Source organism: Electrophorus electricus, chromosome 13 (assembly GCF_013358815.1).
Source record: "Electrophorus electricus isolate fEleEle1 chromosome 13, fEleEle1.pri, whole genome shotgun sequence".
NCBI classification, from domain to species: domain Eukaryota; kingdom Metazoa; phylum Chordata; class Actinopteri; order Gymnotiformes; family Gymnotidae; genus Electrophorus; species Electrophorus electricus.
This window is the reverse complement of record NC_049547.1, coordinates 15,818,890-15,842,239: the sequence shown is the minus strand read 5'-3', so window position 1 is coordinate 15,842,239 and position 23,350 is coordinate 15,818,890. Positions and strand designations below refer to the sequence as shown.

Here is a 23,350-nt window from a genome sequence, read left to right as displayed (position 1 = left end):
GACTACAGTGGGCAGAAGAGCGCAAAAACTGCATCACTGAGCAGTGGAAAAACATCACCTGGTCAGATGATTCCAGGTTTCTGTTGCACCTGGTTGATGGGAGGGCCAGAATTTGCCACAAGTGGCATGAATCTGAGTCTTTCCTGTTAGGGGTCAAAGTTTCAGGTTGGTGGAGGTGGACTAATGGTGTGGGGAACATTTTCTTGACACACCCTACGTCTTCTGATACCTGCGGATAGACACTTGGACAGTAGGGCTTAACTAATCACAGTGGCCAAGTTCACCCCTTCAGAGCAGCTGTTTACCCTATGGCAGACAGACAATTTCGGCAGGACAGCGCGCCATGCCGCAAAGGTCATGTAGTCACGAATCAGTTCCAGGAACATGACGGTGAGTTTTCCTTGTTTCCTTGGCCTTCACCGGTCCCTAGATCTTAATCCTGTCAATCTCTGGGATAAGATAGAATGGGCTGTCCAGAGCATGCAAGTGTCACTGTCTAATTGGCGGCAACTGCAAGAACGATTCCTGCAGAACCATTTCGACACCTAGTGGCATCCATGCCATGATGAATTGCTGCGCTTCTAGAGGCCTGAGGAGGTCCAACATGCTACTAGATCGGCGTCTCTAATGAAGTGGCCGTTCAGTGTAGGTGTCAGAGGATTTACACTTATGTCCCCATAAAGGTTAGTGGCCTCCTCCTGATTTATACTGTATTTGATGCCACTTCGTTATCATGTCCTGCTCCATAGAGTGGAATGTATAGGAGCGCAAAGTAAAAACAACCTTTTTGTGCAAACTAGAGATAGTGAAATGGTAGTGGGCAGTTGTAGAGTGAGTGTGTTGAGAGCATTCATCTCTCAGAGGCTGAAGCTTTGTTCCTTGGTTCGGCTGGTATTATTTATAAGTCCCAGGAGGCTCGGGGGAACCTGCAGAACTGTGCCTGGACAAAAGGAGATCACCGGAGAGGTGGCGCTTCTGTTCCCTCTGAAAATCGCTTTAGCAGATAAGGTAAAATAACTCATTATTTCCTGGTTTCTCAAGGATTGTTTTTCTGCTTTGGGAGAAGAGTGTCGCTTCGCCTTGTGAGTGGTGGAGAGTCGCCAAAGCGCATGCGTCCTGTTAACGTGCCATTAGGTGCCCGTCTGCCTGCTTCATGTGTCTGACTGGTTAAAGCAGCTGTACGTTCCTCACTTAACAAGGCTCCGACGAGGCCCTGGCGACTTCTCAGGATCAAACGACCTGTTCACGCTCGCTCGCTCCGTCCTCCCTTTGTACTCCCCGCAGAACAGCTGGCGCTGCTAACAAAGCACAATCGGAGGTGTCCGTGCAGGAGGCGGGGCATGTGTTTGGCGTGATTACTGCGTGTTTTAATTACACCTTTGAAATACGGCAGCGGCGTGTCAGTTCCCCCCCCACAAACACCACCAGCGGCACCGCTGCAGAGTTCGTCCACGCAAAGATCTGATCGCTCCTGATTACACATTACCTCACGCGTCTTTGTGCTGGGCTGGTTAGAAAACTCCTTATTATTCCCGAACGCCACGCCGAAATGGCAGCGGGCGCCGCCAAAATGGGCATCTTGCTGATGACAAACATCTTCCCGAATGCGCGGCTAGATTAAACTCGAAACTCCTTGAATGGTAAATGAGGATGTTCCACATGTGTGTTTACAGTGGCTATACCCATGCTGATTGGAGTCGGCTCTGGATTGCTTATTTGCATTCCATTTCTGCTTTTAGCTTACGCTGGTGACTGCATCATTCCAAATACTAATTTAAAGTTGAACTTCCTATCGGCTCTCTGTCCGCCGGTGTGTGTGTGTGTGTGTGTGTGTGTGTGTGTGTGTGAAGTGTGCGCGCATGCATGTTTTTGGGCATGTGTGTGCATTTGTGGCTTTTTATGTGCATGAGAACCGTGTATGTTTTTTGAACTGTGAACAAACATTTTCAGTCTTGGGGAGAGGGGAAAATGGAAACGTCAGTATTTGACTCCTTTTGTCCCCTCCACGTTCCTTTTTATTACTTTTTGTAATGGCTTTCTCCCAGACCCCTGGCTCTGATAGATGTGCTATCAGAAGCGGTGTGTAAGAGCTACTTAGAGCTTCCTATTAAGGCCTCACCATTTTTCAGAGGCGAGCTCACACCTCTCATATGCCGCAGAAGCGATTCCCTGGAAGAGCTCTAGCAGGGTGTTCCCGTGCTGCTCGCCTCACCCTTTCACTAAATTAGAACCGAGGCGGCGCGCGTACCATGCTCTCTGTTTGCTTTTTCTTCAGCCCCAGCCGTGCTGCAGCTCGTGCGTCCGGGAGCAAAGAGGCCTTCATGTTTTTGCAGTTTCAACAAATGGAAAACACAAAGAACGCATATGCTGTGAAAAGAAAAGGAGAACAAAAATTTGCTTTTAAAAAAAGCGTTTAAGCTTTGGTGTGTGGGGGGAAAAGCAAGGGAAAGCAAGACGTGACACCTTGTGAGACGTGCCGGTTTTCTCTCGTGCCGTCCATCGTCATCACAGTGAGCGCCAGCAGCACGTCAACTTCATGCAAATCCCTATGGGGTCCCGGGGAATGCAGTCAGGCCAACTGGAGGTGGGAACAACAGGGCAAGGTTAAGCCGTACACAAATTACTTTTCAAAGCAGGCGCGTGCGTTAAGCTGCCAGGGCCGATCCGCGTGATAGCCCATCAGCAGAGGACGGGGGTTCAGAGGGCCAGTGAAACATTTTGCTAACGCTTCTGCTTGTCTAAACGGCGGCCCGGAAGTCTGCCGCGGTGTAACACCTCATGGAGGGGCCACAAATTCCTACCCCTCTGACGAAGTGCCACTTAAACGTTCCTGCAGTTATGTGAGGTTAAATTAGTCCATAGCTTTGGGGCCAGACACCTGATTTCATTTTCCTGTTCAATATTGCAGATGAAATGATGTTTTCTTGTAAGTGTTCCATGTAAAAAATAACAACAACAAAAAAAAACATATCGGTGTTGGCTTTGGCCAGCCTGGGGGCTGGCAGAAACTGATCTGCTCTGTCCATCCAGGCGTTCCCCGCGCGCTTTGGAATCCTCTCTGTCAAATTACTTGGCCATAGTGGTAGCGCGTGTTCATTCTCTTCCAAAAAACTCTCTGGCGAAACCACATGCATTGCACGCGCAGCCCAGTTTAGGACTGCGAATCTTAGAACTGCCACAGGTCTTTGCACAGCAGGCCTAAAGTCGGCCAAAAAAAAAGTGTTCGGCAGGTGGCGGGCGCCGCCCGTGTGGGTTAAAGCCGCAGCCCACACGGCAGGTAAAGGTCTGAATGCCCTGCGGAGCCATGAAGGCCTTGCTGGGGAAGCCACTGTGGGAGGCCATGTGTGAAGGAGAGGCCTGTCAAACGCATCAACCAACCTGTGGCACAGCTACTGGCACGCCCGCACCGTACCCAAGGTGCCGCTGCGGAACGACTAACACCTCCCTGCGGAAAACTTTCTTCTGGTGGGGGGAAGGGGGTTGAGGGTGTGGAGCCGACCACCGCCAAGTGGATACGTTCGCTCCTTGCAGTCAGTCACAATTTGTTACGTTTCTGTCACCCCATAATAGAAAGGAACGGAGGAAAGACTTACGAGGTGCAAGGGAGGTGCAAAAAAAAAGGCTTTTGTGTAGCTGCTCTGCGAGCAGCACTTATGGGACCTTGATTACACGATGGTCTTTTATCGCCAGTAATTATGGCGCAATTAGCTGAATGGGATTAGAGTCCTATGCGGCGGCTGGTAAAGTCAGTGCAGGTGTGGCCATCACTGCTCTTTCACCCCGCTCGTGGGCCGCGCTCCCTCGCAGTCGCCTCTTAAGACGGCCTTCTCCGAAAAGCAGTTGAAAAAAGCTTCATCTACCGCCCCAGGCAGAGTGAGCGAGCGGCGGGTGGGGAGAAGGATACGAAGGCGGCATACTCGCTCCTGCGGGATTCCATCTTTCCATGTCTGGAATGCGTGGACAGCAGATGGCAATGACTGGGATAGTTGTCATGGCCGGGGGTGTTGTTTTGCGTGGCCTCTGCTCTAACTTAACGAGGGATCCTTTGTGTTGGGTTGGAGGACGGCCATCCATTTTGCTCTGCATCTTTTCTTCCTAAGCACCAAATATGTCTTCGGTTCCCGCTCAGCCACCCATCATCCTACCGTGGATATCATAAACCCACACTGCACGCCATTTATCTTGAATCCTTTTTGCTCTACTGGGCTTTCCAACCTGTTTTTATCCAACCTGTACATTTACATTATAATTATATAAATATAATATAAATACATTATAATTGCTCTCTAGATTCCTATATACACTTCTGAATTTCCGAGTTTATCGATATGTTCTTGGATTATCACTCTTTGGATTACGTATACAAGACAGCATATCTGACATGGCGGGCGCCGACTGAGCCCCACACGGAGGTTCTATGTTCAGGGGCAGGGACGGTGTATCTCCTCGTTGACCTCCCTGACCCCTGTGGAGGCTCCGCCAGGCTTCAGCTCTCCAAACATCCTGCCATTTCACTGCAGAAAATGACATGGCCGTCTCCAGCAGGCTGAGCGCTGATGGAGCGCAGCATGGGAGAGCGCTTTGTGGTCTTTGTTGCTTTCCCTGTAATTTCACCCAAGGGCCACGGACGGCGAGGTGAATCTAAAAGTGCCTTCTATGGTTTGTTTTTTTCCCCTCTTGGGTGGTGGAGGTGCGGAGGTGGGGGAGGGGGAGGTATCTACCCGGACGGGCCTGCATCCAGGTTTTAAAGCAAAGCTGTTAAGGCCCCACCTTGCAGACAGTGTGAAAAACGCCTATTGGCTGCGTCAGTGTGACTCCTTACGTGAAGGCTTTTAAAGGTCTATCCGTCCTCTGGCCGTCTTGCAGGGTTAATAACAGGGCTGCACCGTGCAACGTTTTATTGGCACTGCGCTGTTAGCCTGCCAATGTAAAAGAAATATAGATGAGTGGGCTCATGCTACCAAAGTATTTGGTCAGATATAAGACTCAAAGGACGAACTAAAGAGGTGGAGGGGTGTGGGTGTGGGTGTAGGTGTGCTGGGGGCAGGGGGCGTTCCAACTCCAAGTCAGTGTGCAGACCTGCTTTAAAAAAAAAAAATTCTATTTTTTTACACTAAATGTAATCAAAATATTGTCCAACATCATAATTTCATCAAAATAGTACAAGCCAATCTTTAGATACCTTGTCTGACGAGCATTTTATTTTTTATTTGTAGCAAGAAATGTCACGATCACAATACTATACGAAAGGACATGATTGGAATAAGATATTATATTATATTATATTATATATTAATATATTCTATATTATAGTTAGAGGTGTAAGCTAACAGGTTAATTAGTCTTCTACTATCTCATAAATAGGCCTAACATCTGGATACTTTTCCCTTTCAGGTTTCAGAAAAAGCAGGTGCAAGGCTGATGTTATCATAAATCTTTCGTGTGTCACACGTTGGATTTCCTCACATTCTGTGGGAATAAGCAGTGTCTTCCCCACTGTCATATGGGAACGTGTTCGTGTGTGCGCGCTATTGTCTTGTGCTTTTATTCAAAAAGGATTTCAAATCGAGCAGAAGCATGTCAGCATTTTGTTGGTGGTAGATTGTTGTTTTCCTTTAATTAGGATAATGTAGCTAATCTCTAAAGGAGAGAGGATACAGTAAATCTTACTGACATAGCGAATAAGAGGACTGACATGAAAAGTGTAATTGAAAACTCACTTTACCATAAAAATGTTAATGAGCGGTGCCTATACAGTGCGCGTGAATTCCTTGGCGAGCTCCTTCAGTGTTTACGCCCCTAGATTTAACAAACAGCATTTGAAGTAAATGGAATTTACAAACGTGCTACATTTACAGCTGATGCAGTACAATGTGCATTATGGTTTTTTTTTTTGAGGGGGGGGGTAAAAGTTGCTGCCAATCATTGCATGAGCTCACAGATGATTGGCCATTGTCGCTGTAATGGAGAGTAAGTTGGAGATTTTGTTTTGCTTCAAGTTGTTTTTGTCGGTTGCAGTTGTAAATATGGGTGTATGTGAAGAAATGTTACCACAGTTGTGTGACTTATTTGTTTGGGGCTCATGGTGTTGTCGGCTGGAAGGTGTGAAAAACGTATCTGTTCTATTAATTATCAGGATAATTAGAGTTGTCTTTAGGAATATTTTATTAATCAGTAAAGTGTGACAGTTTGGATCGGATAAATATAAACTGGTTTAACGCTGCCCCTTCCAGTGATCCGATACAGTGTCAGGGCAGTTCACGTTGACCTAGGTCACAGTGATCAGATCATGATTGTCTTTATGAGACGGCAGAGTTATGGCCCAGAAGCTGCACCAAAACAGTTATTGCTGTATTATGCTAAGTAGGAAATGATACATACTGGAATATTGTCCACTATTCGTCACCCTGACTGCCTGGGTTTGCTGAGATATGTCCACCATAGCAAGGAGACACGAGAGGGATGGCCTGGGTTCCGCCCGTCCTCGTCACCTCGGCTATGTTCAGCTCTCCTGAAGCCTCCATCAGGAAACCTCCAGCACATTCTCACTTCACCATGGAACAGCAGCACGTAAACCGCCGCCAGCTATCGGAAAGATTTTGCCTCTGATCGCATTATTTTGGCATGCAGTGCTCTTAAAAGAACAAATACAAATGTATATTCACTTCAGATGTAGTCGAGTCGCCAAAATATGTCTGTTGTCCAAAAGCTGCTTCCTTATTTATTGCTCTGGAGCCCTACAGCTAACGTAGCTAATGAAAAGCTGCACGGTGGTGAACTGACCACCATACTGGCACCTTGCAAACTTGATGGTCTGGTTAATCTGAGTGAACCTTGTGTGTAAATATAATTTTACTGAACCATTCCTTGAAGAAACAAGTGCTTCTGTCTGTCTTTATCCCTCTGATCACAACCCCCCTTCCCTGATGACATTTCTTCAGGAGATAATCTCTCTTTGACCCTCCTGTCCCATCTGAGAATCTGAGGTTGTTTACAGTGGGGTTCACCCGAGCTGCAGTGGGTCAGAGTTCAGCCCGTGTTATCAGGCCATCACAGGTGCCAGGATGATCGCTCTTTACAGTCGTCTGTGGCTTTAGATAAGCCCGTGTGAAAGGAGGAGGAAAACAAAATAACAGGCACAGCTCAAACGATCAGATCATTGTAGAGGGGTCAGGCCAGGTCATCGGCACAGATGTCACAGGCAAACAAAACTGACAAAGGCAGGTAGGACAAGACATCGAGACTGTGAGGCAGAAGAGTCTGAGAGTCCACATTTGTCCTTTTTTTTTTTTGTCTGTCTGTCTTTTTTTGTTGTTGTTGTTGTTGCTCTGACCTGATCTGCAATGCTCCTCTGGGACCGTAGCTGTAATTGTAGCAGTCATTATTCCTGCGAGCATCTTTGATCTTATAGTAGCAGTCGTTGTATTATTCTCTCCGCGGGACGAACATATTGCAGATGACACAGAAGCAGGTTGTCTAATGATTACAGCTCTCCAGGGGCTCCTCCTTAACCTCCTCGCTGTCTAATTGCTTCCATTACTCCAGTCTCGCATGGGGGGCGGCGGAGACTCCGTGTGGGGCAGTGCGGCTGCTCGTGCAGCGTGTGCCGCAGTCCCACAGCTCACTTTTCAGCCCTGTGCGTTAAGCGTTTGTTGTTACAACATATGGTCTGATTTGAGCTTTCCTTTAAATCCATCAGTATTACGCGCTCGACCTGGGCAACGTGGGAAAACCAGTATCCTGCCTGTAACACCGCAACACCGCGTGGGGCTAGCCTCGCGCCCAGCTGTACGACACAGGACTCCACATGGGCCGTGTGCCTTCCCCCACTCCTGAGCGCACCCCCGAGAGCGGACGGGCGCCACCTGCGGCATCAGCTGGGCGGGTCAGAGTCTGTCTGCTCCACCCAAACCAAGTTGGTGGATGTAAATATGTCCTAGAGATATGTGGACATATACTGGAGATGTGTGCAAAGGCCGTAACACAAAACCTGGTTTTGGGAAGCTACTGCATCGCTCCTTTTAGTGTGTGGTGCTTCCCTGCTCCAGTACTGTGTGGGCTGGCTGAGGGTTTCCCCATCTACAGGTGACTGCGTGAGCAAGAAGGAGAGGTCTTGCTCCTACGCCAGCCAGCTGCTTACCTGGCAACATGGACAGGAAGCTAGGTCTCCCTGTCTCTCTCTCTCTCTCTTACACACAAAACATACACACACACACACACACACACACACACACAAGCTGATACTGCTCAGCTGAGAGTAATGGCAAATGGCCAAACTAGGCACTGGTAAAACCCCATAAATGAATCATCACACTGGGCCTCTCCTCTGTTCCAGTGTTCAAGGTGACATGGTTCTTCCCTTTCGCTCCCAACTCTGCGGTATCGCGAACTGAAGCCAGCGCTGCCTGGCAGCTGCTCAGTCGTACCTCGTCGGTGTAAACCAGAGCGACACAGCATCCAGGTGTGTGCGAGGGGGCGCGTCCCTGCAACAGTGTCTCTCTGTCCTGGGTTGTTCCCGTCGAGCCGGCCTTGTGAAACTCTCGCTGCCTGTCGCTCGAGCTTACTGGCTCGCCGGTACTAAAGCGCTGAAGGGCCGGATTCCTGCTCTCCCCACAGGGCTGCCCCGGTGTGTCAGATAGATGGCCTGCAGCACCACGGGCTGCATCAAAGACACCCAGCAAAGCCCAGCTCTGTGTCCGATAAGGCACGTGAGCCCTGGTATGAGCCCGACCAGAGACCTACACGCTTGGATCTGTCAGAAGAGATTTCATAACGCTCTGCTTGTCTACATATGTTGTTTTTATTACTCTGCTGTGGTTTGGTTTGGTTTTGTTTGTTTGCATTTCCCCGAGAGCTGTGTGTTTACCCAGTGGGAGAAAAATGGAACAGTCTAAATGGAGTCACTTGACCTTCATTAAGTAGTTTTCACACCCATTTAAAGGTGATCTGTGTTTGGTCTCCAGCCAAGTGACTCATTTTGTAAATAACTAGGATTTTGCAACATTTTGTGTTGAGTGAGGTTTATATATATAAATTATTTTTACATTTTTTAAACTATCGTAGTGTCTCCATGGTGTCTTGGCTGCGTCAGCGAACCTCGGTGCTAATGGAGGAGGCACAGCTCACTGTTAGTGGATTTATTTCTGGGTCGCCCCTTGCGCAGAAATGTGGGAGTAGGAGACGTGTCACTTCCTCTTGGCAGGTCCATCATCAGCCCCTGTGGCGTCAGCGCGTTCTTTTCAGCATGGGTCCAATGAAACGGACTTGTCTTCCTGATGCCAGAAGTTCCTTTACTCCACGTACACGGCTGTCTGTTCGCCGCACTTAACGGATAGAACCGGTGCCCAGCTTTTTAGCTCCTGCTGCCAGTGCTGTACTGGTCAGTGAGTGATTTGGCCCATTTTGGATACTGGCAGTCCTGTAAGAGAGACAGGTTTACACATATTGAGAGAAATGTGTCCTGTATGTCTCTAGTTTTACAAATCAGTGCATCAGGACAGTTTCTTTCTAGTAGGTTTAAACCAGACATTTTGGATTTGAAGAACATCCACCCGGGGTTTATATATCCACCCGGGGTTTATACTCCCAGCCTAGCAGCACCGAGCTGGTTCCCCCAAGCCCAGTCATGTGACTCCCAGCCACCTCTAGCTGACAGAGTGAGGGAGATGGGTATCACTTTAATGAACCGTGCCGGGACAGTGGCTCTAATATTCTCCGCCGAGTTCCTCCGACCCTCTCCGATAAACGAGAGCAGGCGTCTCGTGCCGCACTCATCCTCTGCTCTCTCTCGCTCTCTTGTCCTCTCCGACAGCTGGGCCAGATCTTCGTCAGCTTCCAGGAGGAGCCGGAGGGCGCCGCCTCTCTGGCGCAGGTGCACAGGGCCGTCCTGGCCAACGGCAGCGTCGTGGCCGTCAAGGTACAGCATCCCAAAGTCCAGGCGCAGAGCTCCAGGGACATCGCTGTGATGGAGGTGGGCACGCGGAGCCCGGAGGGAGCCGTGATGCATATACATGACGCCTCTGGTTTAGCACCGCCATGTGTGTGTGTGTGTGTGTGTGTGTGTGTGTGTGTGAGTGCGTGCATGTGTCTGTGCGTGCGTGTGTGCATTTGTGTGTCTGTGTGTTTGTGTGCAGTTCCTGTTGCAGGTGGTTCACTGGCTCTTCTCTGTGTTTGTGTGTATGTGTGTGTCTGTGCATTCATGTGTACGTGCAGTTCCTCTTTCAAGCGGTTCACTGGCTCTTCTGTATGTGTGTGTGTGTGTGTGTGTGTGTGTGTGTGTGTGTGCAGTTCCTATTGCAGGCAGTTCACTGGCTCTTCCCTGACTTTGCTTTCATGTGGCTGGTGGAGGAGGCCAAGAGGAACATGCCTCTGGAACTGGATTTCCTTAACGAGGGCCGAAACGCAGAGAGAGTGGCCGACATGCTCAAGCACTTTGATTTCCTCCAGGTCCACACAAAACACCCACACACGAACCTGGATGTAACATGTTTACAGTATCAACCCAGTGCATTAGCTAGTGGCAACTTGTCAGGCCATTCGTGCGCTGTTGTGTATGTTTAAGGGCAGTGGTAGCTCAGTGGTTAAGGTACTTCACTTGTAATCGGAAGGTTGCTGGTTCAAGCCCTGACAAGTTGCCACTGTTTGGCCCCTTAACCCTCAATTGCTTGTTGTACTCAGTCATAATTGTAAGTCGCTTTGGATAAAAGTGTCAGCTAAACGCCATAAATGTAAATAGTCATTGCTGTGTCCCTCCAGTTGGACACGTTCACCTGAGCTACTTATTCTTTCACTGGACTGCAGGGCACTTTACACGGTGTTTGTTAAAAGTCCTGTCAAACTGGCACCTTGGATCAGTAGCGCTGGCATGTAATCCGCCCCTGTAGACCTCTACCTTTCCAAAGTTCGTGCTTTAGTTAAGAAATAGTAGATTGCAGCTTCAAGAGTCGAGCTTCAATTTTTCATACAGAAATCTGCCGTTGCCTTATTTCAAAGCAGACGACAACCCTCTTACTGTAGACAACACTAGGACCGATGTTGAATAGCTTCCTTTTCGTTAAATGCGTGAGCGCGTGTCAGGTCCGCGGTATCCCGCTTTCCTCGCCCTGACATTCCATCCTGTTCTCGAGCGAAATGCGAGTGGCTTTGTTTCCTCAGTCTCGCCCCTCTCCCCGTACGAGGGCTTTTCCAGGTAAATAATCTGTCACAACAAGTGCCAAGCACTCTCAGAGAGAAACTGCTGTTTCATTTTTAATGAATAGTGAAGCTTCTTGGCCTGCTTTGACGGCAGACCCGGAGCTGCGAAGGTGTGGCGTCCCCCACCCCCTCTCCACCAGCTCAATCCCAACAGCCAGGCCGGCGGCACGCCCCGCAACGGGGACTGGTCCCCGTTCGCTGCAGCCATTCCATATGGAGTTTTTCGTATTCTTCCCCAGCACGGGACGTGGAGGGATGTCAGGTCTCAAACGGACCCGTGCTCAGCGTGGCGGCCTTGGGCCAACGGACGGCCTGCGACCGGACCCCGACCATAAGTCAGCGCCTTCATGCAGTGCGCTGCAACGACGCAGGCATTGACCCAGGGCGTGAGGCGCGCCGGGTGGGGGCTGCAGTTGTGAGGAATGGGGGGAGTCGATTAATAATGGTCTGTTGGTCTGTTTGTACTGAGAGTTGTGTGTGAGAAGGGTTCTGGTGACAGTTAAAGGGCGGGCCTCTGTCAGCAGGAAGGTTGTAAAAGGGGATTGCTGTTCGTAGTGGCCCTGTCTAAAGCTGACGGACAAGCCTCGCTGCCTGTCCGTCAGCCGCCCGGCACGGCGCGGTGCATAGATTATGTCTGCTTCTTGGCAGTGGTTTACTCTCCCTCCATCTCTTTAGCTTTACTCGTCCCTATCTCTCTCTCTCTGTCCGACTATTCTGTCGCTCTCCGTCTCCCACTCTTTCTCTCTCACTCGCTGCTACTCTCCGAAAGTTTCCGTCACCTGCCCATTAGGAAGTGCGTGAGAAAAGCACTTGCTTGGGGCTCGCTGAAAGGTCAGACGCCACCATCTCGGTCTGGTAGTGCCTATCTGCTGGCCCAGAGCTCTGGCTCTGGCTTACAGACCCAGTCCTGGCTATAGCATTCGCAGCAGGAAGTTTGTGCCAAAAGCCAATAACATTAAACAACCAAACCAACAGAAGAGACTTTTAATTTGACACAGCAGTCTAACTGCTTTGGTTAATTAATTTGCCAGTTGAATCAGTGCATCATCAGTGCATCTTTGAGTCCTGGGCTTCTGTGCGTGGCAGTGGCACACGACCTCTGCAGAGGGCGGGGCCTGGTCAAGAATGAATAGGCTACAGATGGGTTTCAGAAATTGAAGCCTCAAATAGCACTTAATGACATCCTTTACTAGAGTCATTGTGGGTTTGTGTACACCGACGTGAGAAGGCACTCGATGGCTAGCATCTGCTCTGCTGGATATATAGTTACCCTCCCAAGTCAAATGAATGTCAAAGGAAATAAAGCTTAGTGAATAAACAACTCGGTGACTCAGTGACTCAAGTGGCACAATGAGTCACTGATATTCGAGACCTGAATGTTTTTTTTTTTTTTTATTATTAATTGTTTTGTTTTAGGTGCCAAAGATCCACTGGGATCTGTCCAGCAGGCGCGTTTTGACCATGGACTTTGCAGAAGGCGGGCAGGTCAACGATCGGGCGTACATGCAGAAACACGGCATCGACGTCAACGAGGTGAGCAGGCCCACCACGGGCCTCCAGAAACATCTCCACGTGCCTCGTCTGGCTAATCTGCTTCCTGGGCCCCAGTGAGCCCGGCAGAGTCGTCCGGTCAGCTGCCCCACTTGCGTCGGGGGGCCTTTGATGCGAATGTTAATGAATCAGCTGCGTTTTAGCGCGGAGGTGAATGTGGAGGTGAGGCAGCGGCCCGGTTGCTCCGAACACCGTGCTTATATTGCTCGTTCCGCTCCGCCTGCGTGCGAACACCATTCCGTAGCCTCCGCCATCGGTGTGAGCTCTGGTCCAGACGTGAGCGGTGCGGGTCAGATCGCCGTGGTCGAACGCCCAACACGGGAGCACACGCATGGGTGCTGTGTGCATGAGAGGGCGGAATCGGACGGAGGCGTGGCCTTGGCGGCTCACCACGGTGGGACGGGCAGGGGTTTCTGTTGGATCATTGATTTATGGGCTGGTGTCTGTTCACACAGGGGTGTCACAGGGCTAGACATGACGTAGACCTCAAACAGCACGCCATATTCCAGAAAACTCATCTGATCAGCTCCAGTCCTGTCGATCCTGATCTTTTATCTCCTCTCCAGAGAGAAAAATGCCATTTCCACTGCAGAAACCGAACGCTGTCATGACGGATGCACCCACACCTTCGCAGTGTATTTAGTTTTAGGTTAGGAGTCATCTTCCCAGTTGCAGGGCTCCCGTGTTGTCATTTCCTTAAGCATCAGCGAGCTCCACCACACTCTGGAGCGGCGGGGGCTTCCGTTCCAAATCTGCGGCCCGCTGTTCCCAGCGCCTTGCTTTGCTCCTGTCAGTGCACTTCATCATGCACCCGTGGACGCAGGTCCGTGCGACAGGCCCTTCCGCCCTTGGCCCTTGGCGTCCCGCCGGCAGAACAACAAGGAGGAGGGGGGGGCGTGGGGGTGTAGAGACAGACAGAGGAGCTCAAATGGCCTCTAAAAGCTAGCTCGGCGGTGCGGGCTTTTTGTCAGATTAACAAATGGAAAGATTTTACCACCTGCTTTGTTTGCGCCTCGCTCCGGCGTTAGGTTTCATCGGCAGCATTTTGTCTCTCTGAATGAACACGTACGCTCGGGCGCAGGTCGCGTTTCTGTCCTGCAAGGCTCGTGCAGCCTTGCCTTCTCATTGGATATGCAGGCGTCAGAGAGCTTGACGGACAGGGAGGCGAGAGGTGAGATCAACCTCGTCAGCCACTGAGCCATGCTAGAAGGGCAGTTTTATGCACACATTTCCATACACACATACCTGTGCGCACATGCACTCTCTACCTCAAAGACACACACACACACACACACACACACACACACACACACGCTCTTGCTTGCGCACATGCACAAGCTCAGTCGTATGCACTCTCACTTGCAGGCGTGCACACACACATAGGTAAACTCACTTATGCACACCCATGCAGAATGCGCGCACTCTCTCATGCATGGGCATGTGGCGTACATGCATTGGTGGTCCTCGTTCGCAGCTCCACAGACGTTTCCACATGTTTATCTTGGCCCTTCAGGGCACCTCATTCTACACCATAGAGGTTTCATAATGCTACGTGCCGGTTCCCAGCTCTCTGGGGGTACTTCACGCCACACCATAGATGTTTCCTAAGGGTTATCAGGTTCCAGCACAGCTAATGGGGAATGGCGCTTAAGAAATGCAAATACTGTATTACACGCAGCTCGGCTGTACAACCTTTATGAACCGACAGAAAGATCATCACTTTCAGTGCTTCCTCTAATGGCTAATATAATCTCGACGCGCTGATTTCACCCTGAGCCTTACTTAATGATCTGCCTTCGCTCATCAGATTCATTTGAAGTTATTTGACATGTGCTTCCTCTCATTTGATAAGCATTCAGTGAAGCACTTTATTATTTTGTGTGTGTACGTCTGCGTCTGTGTGTGTGTGTGTGTGTGTCCGTGTGCACGCGCGCATATGTCTGCACGCGTGCGCCTGCGAGCGGGAGAGAGGTGCCTTTTTTCAGCGAAGGGTTTCGGAAGTTCAGCGAAAGTGCTCAGGATGTTGAGCGAGCGATGCGTGCAGGGCTGGAATGGAGCTCTGGCGGGAGAAGAGCCCTCCGACGGAGCGCGCCGAGAAAAGGGGTGGGGCGGCCACGCCCACTGCTCTCTCCGGGGGCGCGGCGGCTCGCTCGCACTTGGCTCGGCCCCTCAGCCCGACGGCACGGAAGGCTCCGCGTTTTTCCGCGCGTCAGACACCACAGCGACCCGCGGCATTTATTTCCAAGCTCACTTCACGGAGACGGGCTTCTGAAGAGTTCACCGTTCGTTCGAGCGCTTTTCAAAGGCAACTACAGGCGTGCATGCGAGATCGCAGATACCGCCTCGTGTTCGCCGCTGATATTTGAATAAAGTATTAAAATAGCTCCTGTCCTTTGCTGACCTTTTTAGAGATCTCTGAGCAGCGCGTCTGTTCTCCCTTCTCTCGTGGGACGTGGGACCTGCGGTGTACGCCCTGCGAGCGTCCGCGGGTTTCTCCTCGTCCCCGCGCGACGACGCAGGCGCAAAGCGCCTGGCGAGGAGTTGCAGACTTTCGGTTCATTAAATGTCATTTAGCGCCTAAGAAATCCTCGCAAACAGCGGAAGAGCCTGCGGGAAATTAGCGCTGTGAAATTCCAATCAGTGTTGAATTTCATACTGGCATTGGTTTGTGCGGCTCCCAGAGCATGTGTTGAGACAAATTTTATTAGAGCGCAGGGTTATCGTGTCAGCGGGAGTGCCTTGTGCAGCGGAAAGAGACCCAGGTTTTCTGTGCTCAAACAGAATGGATCTGATGGATTGGGCTTCATAGAATTATCTTATTTTTGAAAATGTGTCATGTGTGTTTGGGACCAGGAAAGCACACAAACATGGACCACAGAAGGTCCTCATGGTCATTGTGCAGAACGAAGAGGTTAAAGTTCATGGATAAGTTCCTAGTGTTGCTGAATGAGAGATCTTCCTCACCAAGAGCTCAAGCTCTCCTGGCACTGTGTTCATCAGTGTTTATCAGTCTTTCTCACCTTCAAAATTAATGATTTCACAGCACAAAACATTTTAACATTTTGATCACAGCAGATCCTAAAATTACTATTGACCATATTAATTTATTCTTATCATCTTTTTAAAATGTTACATTTCTTTTTGTTCTGTAGAGATGCATTTGTTCATATTTGATCTTATATTTACATTCTATTTATATGTTTGTATATTTTTTCTTCTCTCTCTCTCTCTCTCTCTCTCTCTCTCTCTCTCTCTCTCTCTCACACTGCACACATGTTCGACATTAGATGCGAATTTGGCCGGAATAAGACGCAGTGATCAAAGTCAGGGCAGCGTCGGCAATTGTCAGGGAGCACGACCTGACCCCTGCGGCCTTGAACAGCCCCTCTGCGGTCCTCATTAGTAACGCCTCTGCCCGACAACGTAGCTCGTCCACCGCAGTAAACGCAGCAAGCGCCATAGCCCCGAACCTGTCCCCCGGTCCGACCGCCAGAGCACCCTTGGCATTAGCCCGTGATCAGGAGAGTTATTAGACAGCTGATGAGATAGATATGGAGCCTAATAAATGACAGAGTCCTCCTTTGAAAATGGATAGAATTATTAAGTGACTGTGGCATCTCGGAGCTGCACTGTGGGGGCTGGCGTGTAAGTAATCAAAAGATTGATGACGGTCGAAATAGACTTTTCTCTCTTTGCTTTGTCAGTGTGCACAGAATGGTTGAGTAGGTGTTTTTGTTTTTCCTTATCGCACTCTCCTCGCCCAGAACAAAAATGTTTTTGTGTATTTGTTTGAGACGCGTAAATGCAGGCTTGTTTGAGCTGTTTGAATTTTTAATGGCACGGTGTCGGCGTGCCGGTGTTAATGCCAAGATCTGTGCCACTCAGTGGCTGTTGATCCGGCATGTAATGATGAATATTGATTTTTGAACCACCTGACAACCGGGGGAGGGGATTCTTCATGCCTGGGTGCATTTCTAAGCCACGCTCCCTTTGTTTTGGGTCCAGCCCAGATCAAATGAAGCTTCATCTCCTGCACTCCTTCAGAACCCTCCACGTTCCTCCCAGCTACAGACAACAGGAAAGGTCTGCCAGTGGGAAGAACAAATTACTCCCCTGAAAAATGCGTAGTTAAAAGGACACCTCTTAACTTCTTTGCAGGACTGTTTAGCAGATACAAACAGTGTTGGGTTGAGGTTATTAGTAATAAAACATGGTTCTTCTCCTTAGCAAATATAAGGGTTTACAGTCTTTGTCAATCCCTGTCCTTAATCTTTTGAATCGTTAGTTCACGGTTGTGGCACCGCATTGTTTGTGTGATGAGGCTGTCTTTTTTTTTTTTTTTTTTATGTTAGTTTGGATCTCTCATGCTGAATCATGGACAGTTCCAAAGCACTCAAGAGCTTTCCTCATCTGCCTGCGTGATTCCATTGGAGAAAAGCAGTTTGGTTTGTGTAGCTTGGTTTGTGCTTTGGTGCCTAAGTTGCGTAAAGCACTGTGTGTCCCCGTCAGTGTGGCGAGCGTTGCTGATAATTGATGTGATTGTGATGGGGCGTCTATTAAGGTTGTCTGAGGGCCAGCTGCCGCGCAAAAGCCAGCGCTTCCATCTTAAGCACGACTGCTGTGGCATTTGTGGCCTGTCCAATTATTCAGGAGAATTACTGGGTTGAACAAAGGCTTGATTTCTGCCTCGCGAATGTCCACCGTCTTTAAATGTTTCAAATCTGAATCCTGATGCCTGTGTAGTGTTGGAGCTACCCTTGGGCTCAGACCTTTCGCCCAGGCCATTTAAGTTAACTGTAGCTTGATGCTTTGTGCTTGTTAAAGTTTGTCTGCCCTGTTGTGGCTCGGACAAGGGAATGGTAATAATACCTTTGCTTCGAGGTGGTGGAGTGCAGCTCCACTGGCCCACCCCACGGGGGGTAATCGCTCTCAACGGACTGGCTTCTGATTGAAGGCTTGCTGAATATGTAAGCAGAACATGTACTTGTCTTGTGTTTTTACGAGGATGGCAAAAAAAAAAACAACAACCCACACCCACCCACCCACATACAGACATGCCCCCCCCCCTACACACACACACACAGAGCCACATATGCCTCTGAGCCAAAGCATTTGCCTGGCACAGAGTGGAGAATGAATGATCCATGTACATGATTGTGTATGATCTTAACCTCCCACAGAGCCATTCTCATTACAGACCCCCCCTCACTAGCCCCCAGTCTACTCTCTCCTCTCCTCCCCCTTCCTCTCTTTCTGTCCCTCTCTCTTTTCACATTGCCGTGACACTGATTGATCGCTGTCTATTGCACTGGTAGCAGGAGCCCCAGGCCTGATGACAACCCCATCACAGCTAGCCTACTGACACACTCACAGCAGGGTGAGGCGTCTGGGTTAAACTGCTTGGCAGGTCTGAAACACTAACACAAGTCAGAATGAGAGCCAAAATGGATGATACAGAGTTAGCATGCCAGTGCTGCTGAAAAATTCATAACTGCACTTTTTTCTCTGCCTCACGTCCAGTTTTGCAGAAACTACAAAATTTAACCTTTGAGTGGCTGTGAAGATTCGAGATTAAAATGTAAATGGTTATGATGGATTTGGAAAACAATTTGGCAACTCTCTGGGGGCTTTTTCTCATCAAATCTAAGTGATTTGTACAATATTTTCTTTTTCTTTTTTTTCTTTTCTACGATCAGTGTGTTTTATATTAGTAAATGCTAAACTTTCACGTCACAAAGCCATTGTGAAAAACATTCTGTCATTTTGCTTGGACCCCTTTAGTGTCTGCTTGGCTGTGTATGACTGTTTGTCATTGGAATTCCATGATTAGCATCTATGGGATTTCCGCCCTGTCCTTCACTGTGGGTCTGACGGGAGAGGACAGACCTCCTGCAGCAGTCCTGGCCCTTTTCCATGACCGTTCCGGAGGCGTGAATGGCAAATGCAGCGGATGCAATTAATTGCCGTTTAGCAGAGATGCCCGTCTCTGCTGGGTGGTTTGCTTGCCACAGTGTGTCGGCCACCGTCCATCCCGAGCCGACCGCTGCCTGCCACTTTATATCGACCATCCGTGATGGAGGACCTCAGCTGGGTGCTTGGCACTGCTTGGCACGGCTTCTCGAAGGTGGCTACGTGGAGCGCTGACAGGCGCTGCCGTTCGTGTGGCTCAAGGTGAGACTGGCAGCGACTGGCAGAGGGGCGCGTGGTCTAGGGGCTTCGTTTTTTCTGGTAACAGACTGTGCTGAGCTTGCGCGCCGGGCCTGGATGTTCGTCAGAGCGGCGCCATGTCTTGCGTCTGTCAGCATTTAGGTCCAAAAGAAGAACCCTAACAGGGAATCTCAGCTGACAAGCCTGGCAAAGGTGAGATATTAGGGGAGACAGCTTGTCTGTGAGCGGATAAAAGATTGACTACAGGTTGAAACAAACACCCCTTAGAATGTCTGGGATTGGGAAACCAACAGCCCCAAGTCTGGGATCGGGCTGTTTAAACCTTCCTGCCCGAACCTATATCCATGCCTTCACTCCGGGCATACTTCTGCTCCACTCCATCATGTCTCTCCACTCCCAATGGAAGCCCACAAAGGGGCGGCAAGCCACGGAGACGACAGCGCTCGTATCTCCCTTCACAGATCTGCCGATGCAGCTGCCAGCGTGTCAGCCTCAGGGAACGCCCCTTTCAGCCCCCTTCGGGCTCCGCTGATGGCCTTTCTCTCCTCACTGCCCAGTATCGATCCGCTCACGACCTGGTCCGATTACAGCAAGGAGGTTTGAATAAATCTTGCATATCCTGTGACATTCACTTTATACTGTCTGGAGCCAATCGAACCCACTAGTTTGGGCGGCTTGACAACATCAAGTCCGACCTCTTGTGCGGCATTCTTTTGCATGGGGAAAATTCTATTTGGATATTGCAATTGTTTACTTTCAGCTTGCAGCTTAGCAGAAACGCCTTTAAGCTGAACACACATGTCCAGCTTCCCTCTGTGGAATCCTTAGCTTACATTCATGCAGAATGGATATTCTCTGTGGACACGTACTTCTCCCGTATCACTGCTGCGCTAAACCGGACCAAGAATCCGCTTGGATCTCATCTGAGATCCCAGTTGACTTCACTAGATGTAAACACAGCTTTGGTGAACACCAAAGGCTTCCGAGAACACTCCTGCCACTGCACAACCTGCGCGATTACTGCATGTGCAATTATTGGGGCAAAGTGTCATATTATACAGTTACCGTGGCGCCGGTGGAGTGAGGGACACGGAGCAACTTTGCGTAATTCCTTTGGCGCTCCGGTCTTCTACCACAGAGGGCTGGTGTTCACCGAGCGCACCAAGGAGGTTCATATGGAGAGTGTTTTTATTCCGTGTCGCAGGCCCCAGTAGGTGTAATTGCATTCTTCCATCGGGAAAAATTCAATCTTGCAGGATGCGAAAGGCCAGCTGTGTTCAGGTAATGCGCAGGTAGAAATATCTGCCGCACCCCACAGCCATTCTCTCCAGCAGAGTCTTTCTCTGTCTCTGTCTCTCTCTGTCTCTCTCTCTCTCTCTCTCTCTCTCTCTCTCTCTCTCGCTCTTTCTCTCTCTGTCGCTTTGTCTGTCACTCCCTTTATGTCCCCACCTCTCTCACTGTGTGTTCAGTCCCTGTTGACTGCTGTTCTGGTGGAGGGTGTGCTAATGCCATGCATGGGGTTCTGGGCATTGCCAGTACAGCTGGATCTCACTTTGGCAACAGGGGAGACACATTCCACCCTTCTTCTCGTTTCCTCTCCTCACTTCTCTTCACATCTCGGCGACGCGTGACATAACCCCCATCAGTAAACGTGCGGCGGCGAGGAACAGGAGCAGCATCGGGCGCGTCTTCCTCGGATGCCTCGCATTCCTTTACGGGCTGCTTTTGGAGTGCTGGGAGAGGAGCTGTCCTGTGCACCAGCAGCCCCCAAACTCCAGTTGTAGCACGAGAGAGACCTGTGAAGACGGCACGTTTAGCCGTCAAGAGAGTTTTCCTCCAGGCAGTTGCCGCTGGATGTGTGCATGTTGCCTACACACTTTCTGTCACCTCACACATTATTAGGCTTGTGTTTTGGATGCCACCACAGATGTCCCTTAGCCCTTACCCCCGCCCAGCCATCCTCACCCCCCCACCTTTCCTTCCTGTCTTTACCTGTCTTCCCGGCCTCACCCTTCCCACCTGTCCACCTGTCCACCTGTCCTCACCCCAGAGCTATCTGGTGCTGCCCTGGTGTGCAACGCTTGCAATGTCGTAAGTGCGCGCTGATCAACGGCTCTCTCTCTCTCTCCGCGGATGCCGTCCTCGTCCGCCACTGGGGAAACCGACTCATCTGCCTGGGGAAATGGAACAGAAAATCTGATTTATTCTCCACATGCACACACACACACACACACACACACACACACACACACACACACTCACTCACTCACACACTCGCTCTGGCACCACCAGCCACTCAGGGAGAAGAGGAGTGAAGGATCCAGGAAAGTCACCAGAGGGGGGGGGGCAGGGCGGGGGGCGGTGGGGGGAGGTGTCTGGGGAAGGCGCAGTTGAGTGGGTGAAAGAGAGGACCTTTGTCACCGCACCGCAAACTAATTTCGCACTTCATTGATGCGCCCCTTAATCAATGGCAAATATTTGTTGTTGTGCCTGCCTCTTGCCAGGAGCTCGGTGTGGCTGGCCTGTGTACACAGCGCGCGAGTGTGTCGGGTGTAAGAGGCCACTGGACCATGAAGCGTAACCTGCCTCTCTTTACCCTAAACCCGTCTGACCTCCTCTACCCAGCTCCACCTGCGGTCGCTCACGAGCGCTCGGCGCACCGCTGGAGCCGCCCTCTCCCCCGTGGCCACACGGAACCGCTCGAAATGATCCCGAAGTTGCGTCGTGTTGTTTTCATTCCTTTCCTTTGTCATGCTACCTTTTTAAAAATGCAGTAACCTTGAATTTAGATGCGAAAAGTGCCATTACGGATTACGCGTGCACGCCTCAAATCTAAACTTGGCTGCGGGCAAATCAAACTGCGTTTAATCATATGAGGGGGCCGCGCGCTGTTGCCGGGTGATGACGGCGATGGTGATGATGAGGCATCCATCCTATTTCGCTTCACCTTTACTTCCACGCCACCCGACCCCTCCATCGCCCCCACAAACACACACCCCCACCTCCTCACAGCAAGTTCACTTTCACACGAGCTCCTATTAATCTGCGGCGTGTTTGCGTGCCCTCAGAGCACTGCTCCGCCAGCATGCTCATTTTCTCCAAGGGCGTTGTTGATGAGGTGCTTATAAGCCTCATCCCAAAGTGCTTATTAGCATAGCGAGCCCCCCCCCCCCGCCACCGTGTTCTCTGTCCAGCCTCTGGACCCTGGTACGCTACACTCTCAGCGTGGACCTTGCGACGGCAGCCAGAGGTGGAAGCTGGAGATCGCCCACAGCACCGACGGGGGTGGGAGGTGGGCAGGATCCCTTTCTGCTCTCTTGCTACGCGGAGTATCAGGTTAGTGTCTGCGGTCACAAAATATCAAGTGGCATTTAGCGCTCTTCTGCGATCACAGTGAGGTCTGGAGCAGTGACGTACGAGCCCGGACAGCCTGAACGGTGCCTGCAGCAGCCTTGACAGAGAGGCCCTGTGTGACATAGTAGCCACATCACAGAAGCCTGACGTGGCACCAGTAGGCTGGGGGACTGCCCCGGAAAATGAAGGTCAGGGTCACATGATTACCCACATGGACTTGCTGCTTTTCACGTCTCAGTATCCCTGTAATTGTAGATGTCAGCGTTCCGTCTGCTAAAAGGAGAAAGCAGCAAGGCCCGTGTGAGTCACGGTTGTTTTACATTTTTGGAATGACATTCGAGGTCTAGGGCTCCTCTCATAAACAAAGCAAATGTGCGTCACCACTAAATAATTGCCCATGAATCACATCCCATCCTTTCAAATGCGCCACACAAAGAAATGGCTTCTAGGTACATGCGTGCACGCACGTGTATGGGTGTACGCGCATGGTGAGGTTGGGTAGGTGCGCTAATGCACTCACGCACCCTGTTTGTGGAATTTCACACACAATGGAAGCTCCCATGACTCAGCACACTCAGATGTGAAGAGAAACAGTTTGATTTTTTTTGTTTTTTGTTTTGTTTTATTGTTGTTTTTCTTGAATTCAGCCAGACTTCATTCCTGGAACAAAGCGGGGAAAATTGTAACATTGTAACAGACGCCAGGTTGAGTGAGTGATGTTCCGGGAGACGGGTGCCGCTGCCGTCAGCTCTGCGGCCCGGCCTCCTCCCACACGCCATTTCCATACTCTGCCTTTTTCCCGTTATTACACACTTTAGACGAGATGCTTCTCACGGCTTATCTTCAAAGCTGTCGTGTGGGTGGAATAATTGCACGGGGGTTGTTTCATAATCAACACATTTGGGCCTGTCACAGTTGTGCTGCCTCCTCCTGTGGAACCAAGCACTTCCTGTTAAACATGCTCATAACAGATGCTTAAAGCAGGGGGAGGTGCTAATAGCTATAGCCAGGTTCAGTATTCTGTCATTTTCTAGGCAAATAGTCTGTTAGGTAAATATGTACCTAGCAGACTAAATATAAGTAT

General features: G+C 50.2%; 1 protein-coding gene across 3 annotated transcripts in view; it reads left to right on the top strand.

Moving 5' to 3' along the window:
* Positions 1-23,350, top strand: part of adck1 (aarF domain containing kinase 1) — an 88,317-nt gene that overhangs the window by 40,514 nt on the left and 24,453 nt on the right. For all 3 annotated transcript variants that reach the window (XM_027013941.2, XM_027013942.2, XM_027013943.2), the window contains exons 5-7: positions 9,812-9,970; positions 10,288-10,446; positions 12,610-12,726. In XM_027013941.2, the coding sequence (XP_026869742.2) occupies positions 9,812-9,970; positions 10,288-10,446; positions 12,610-12,726 (435 nt within the window). The remainder of the gene's footprint in view (positions 1-9,811; positions 9,971-10,287; positions 10,447-12,609; positions 12,727-23,350) is intronic.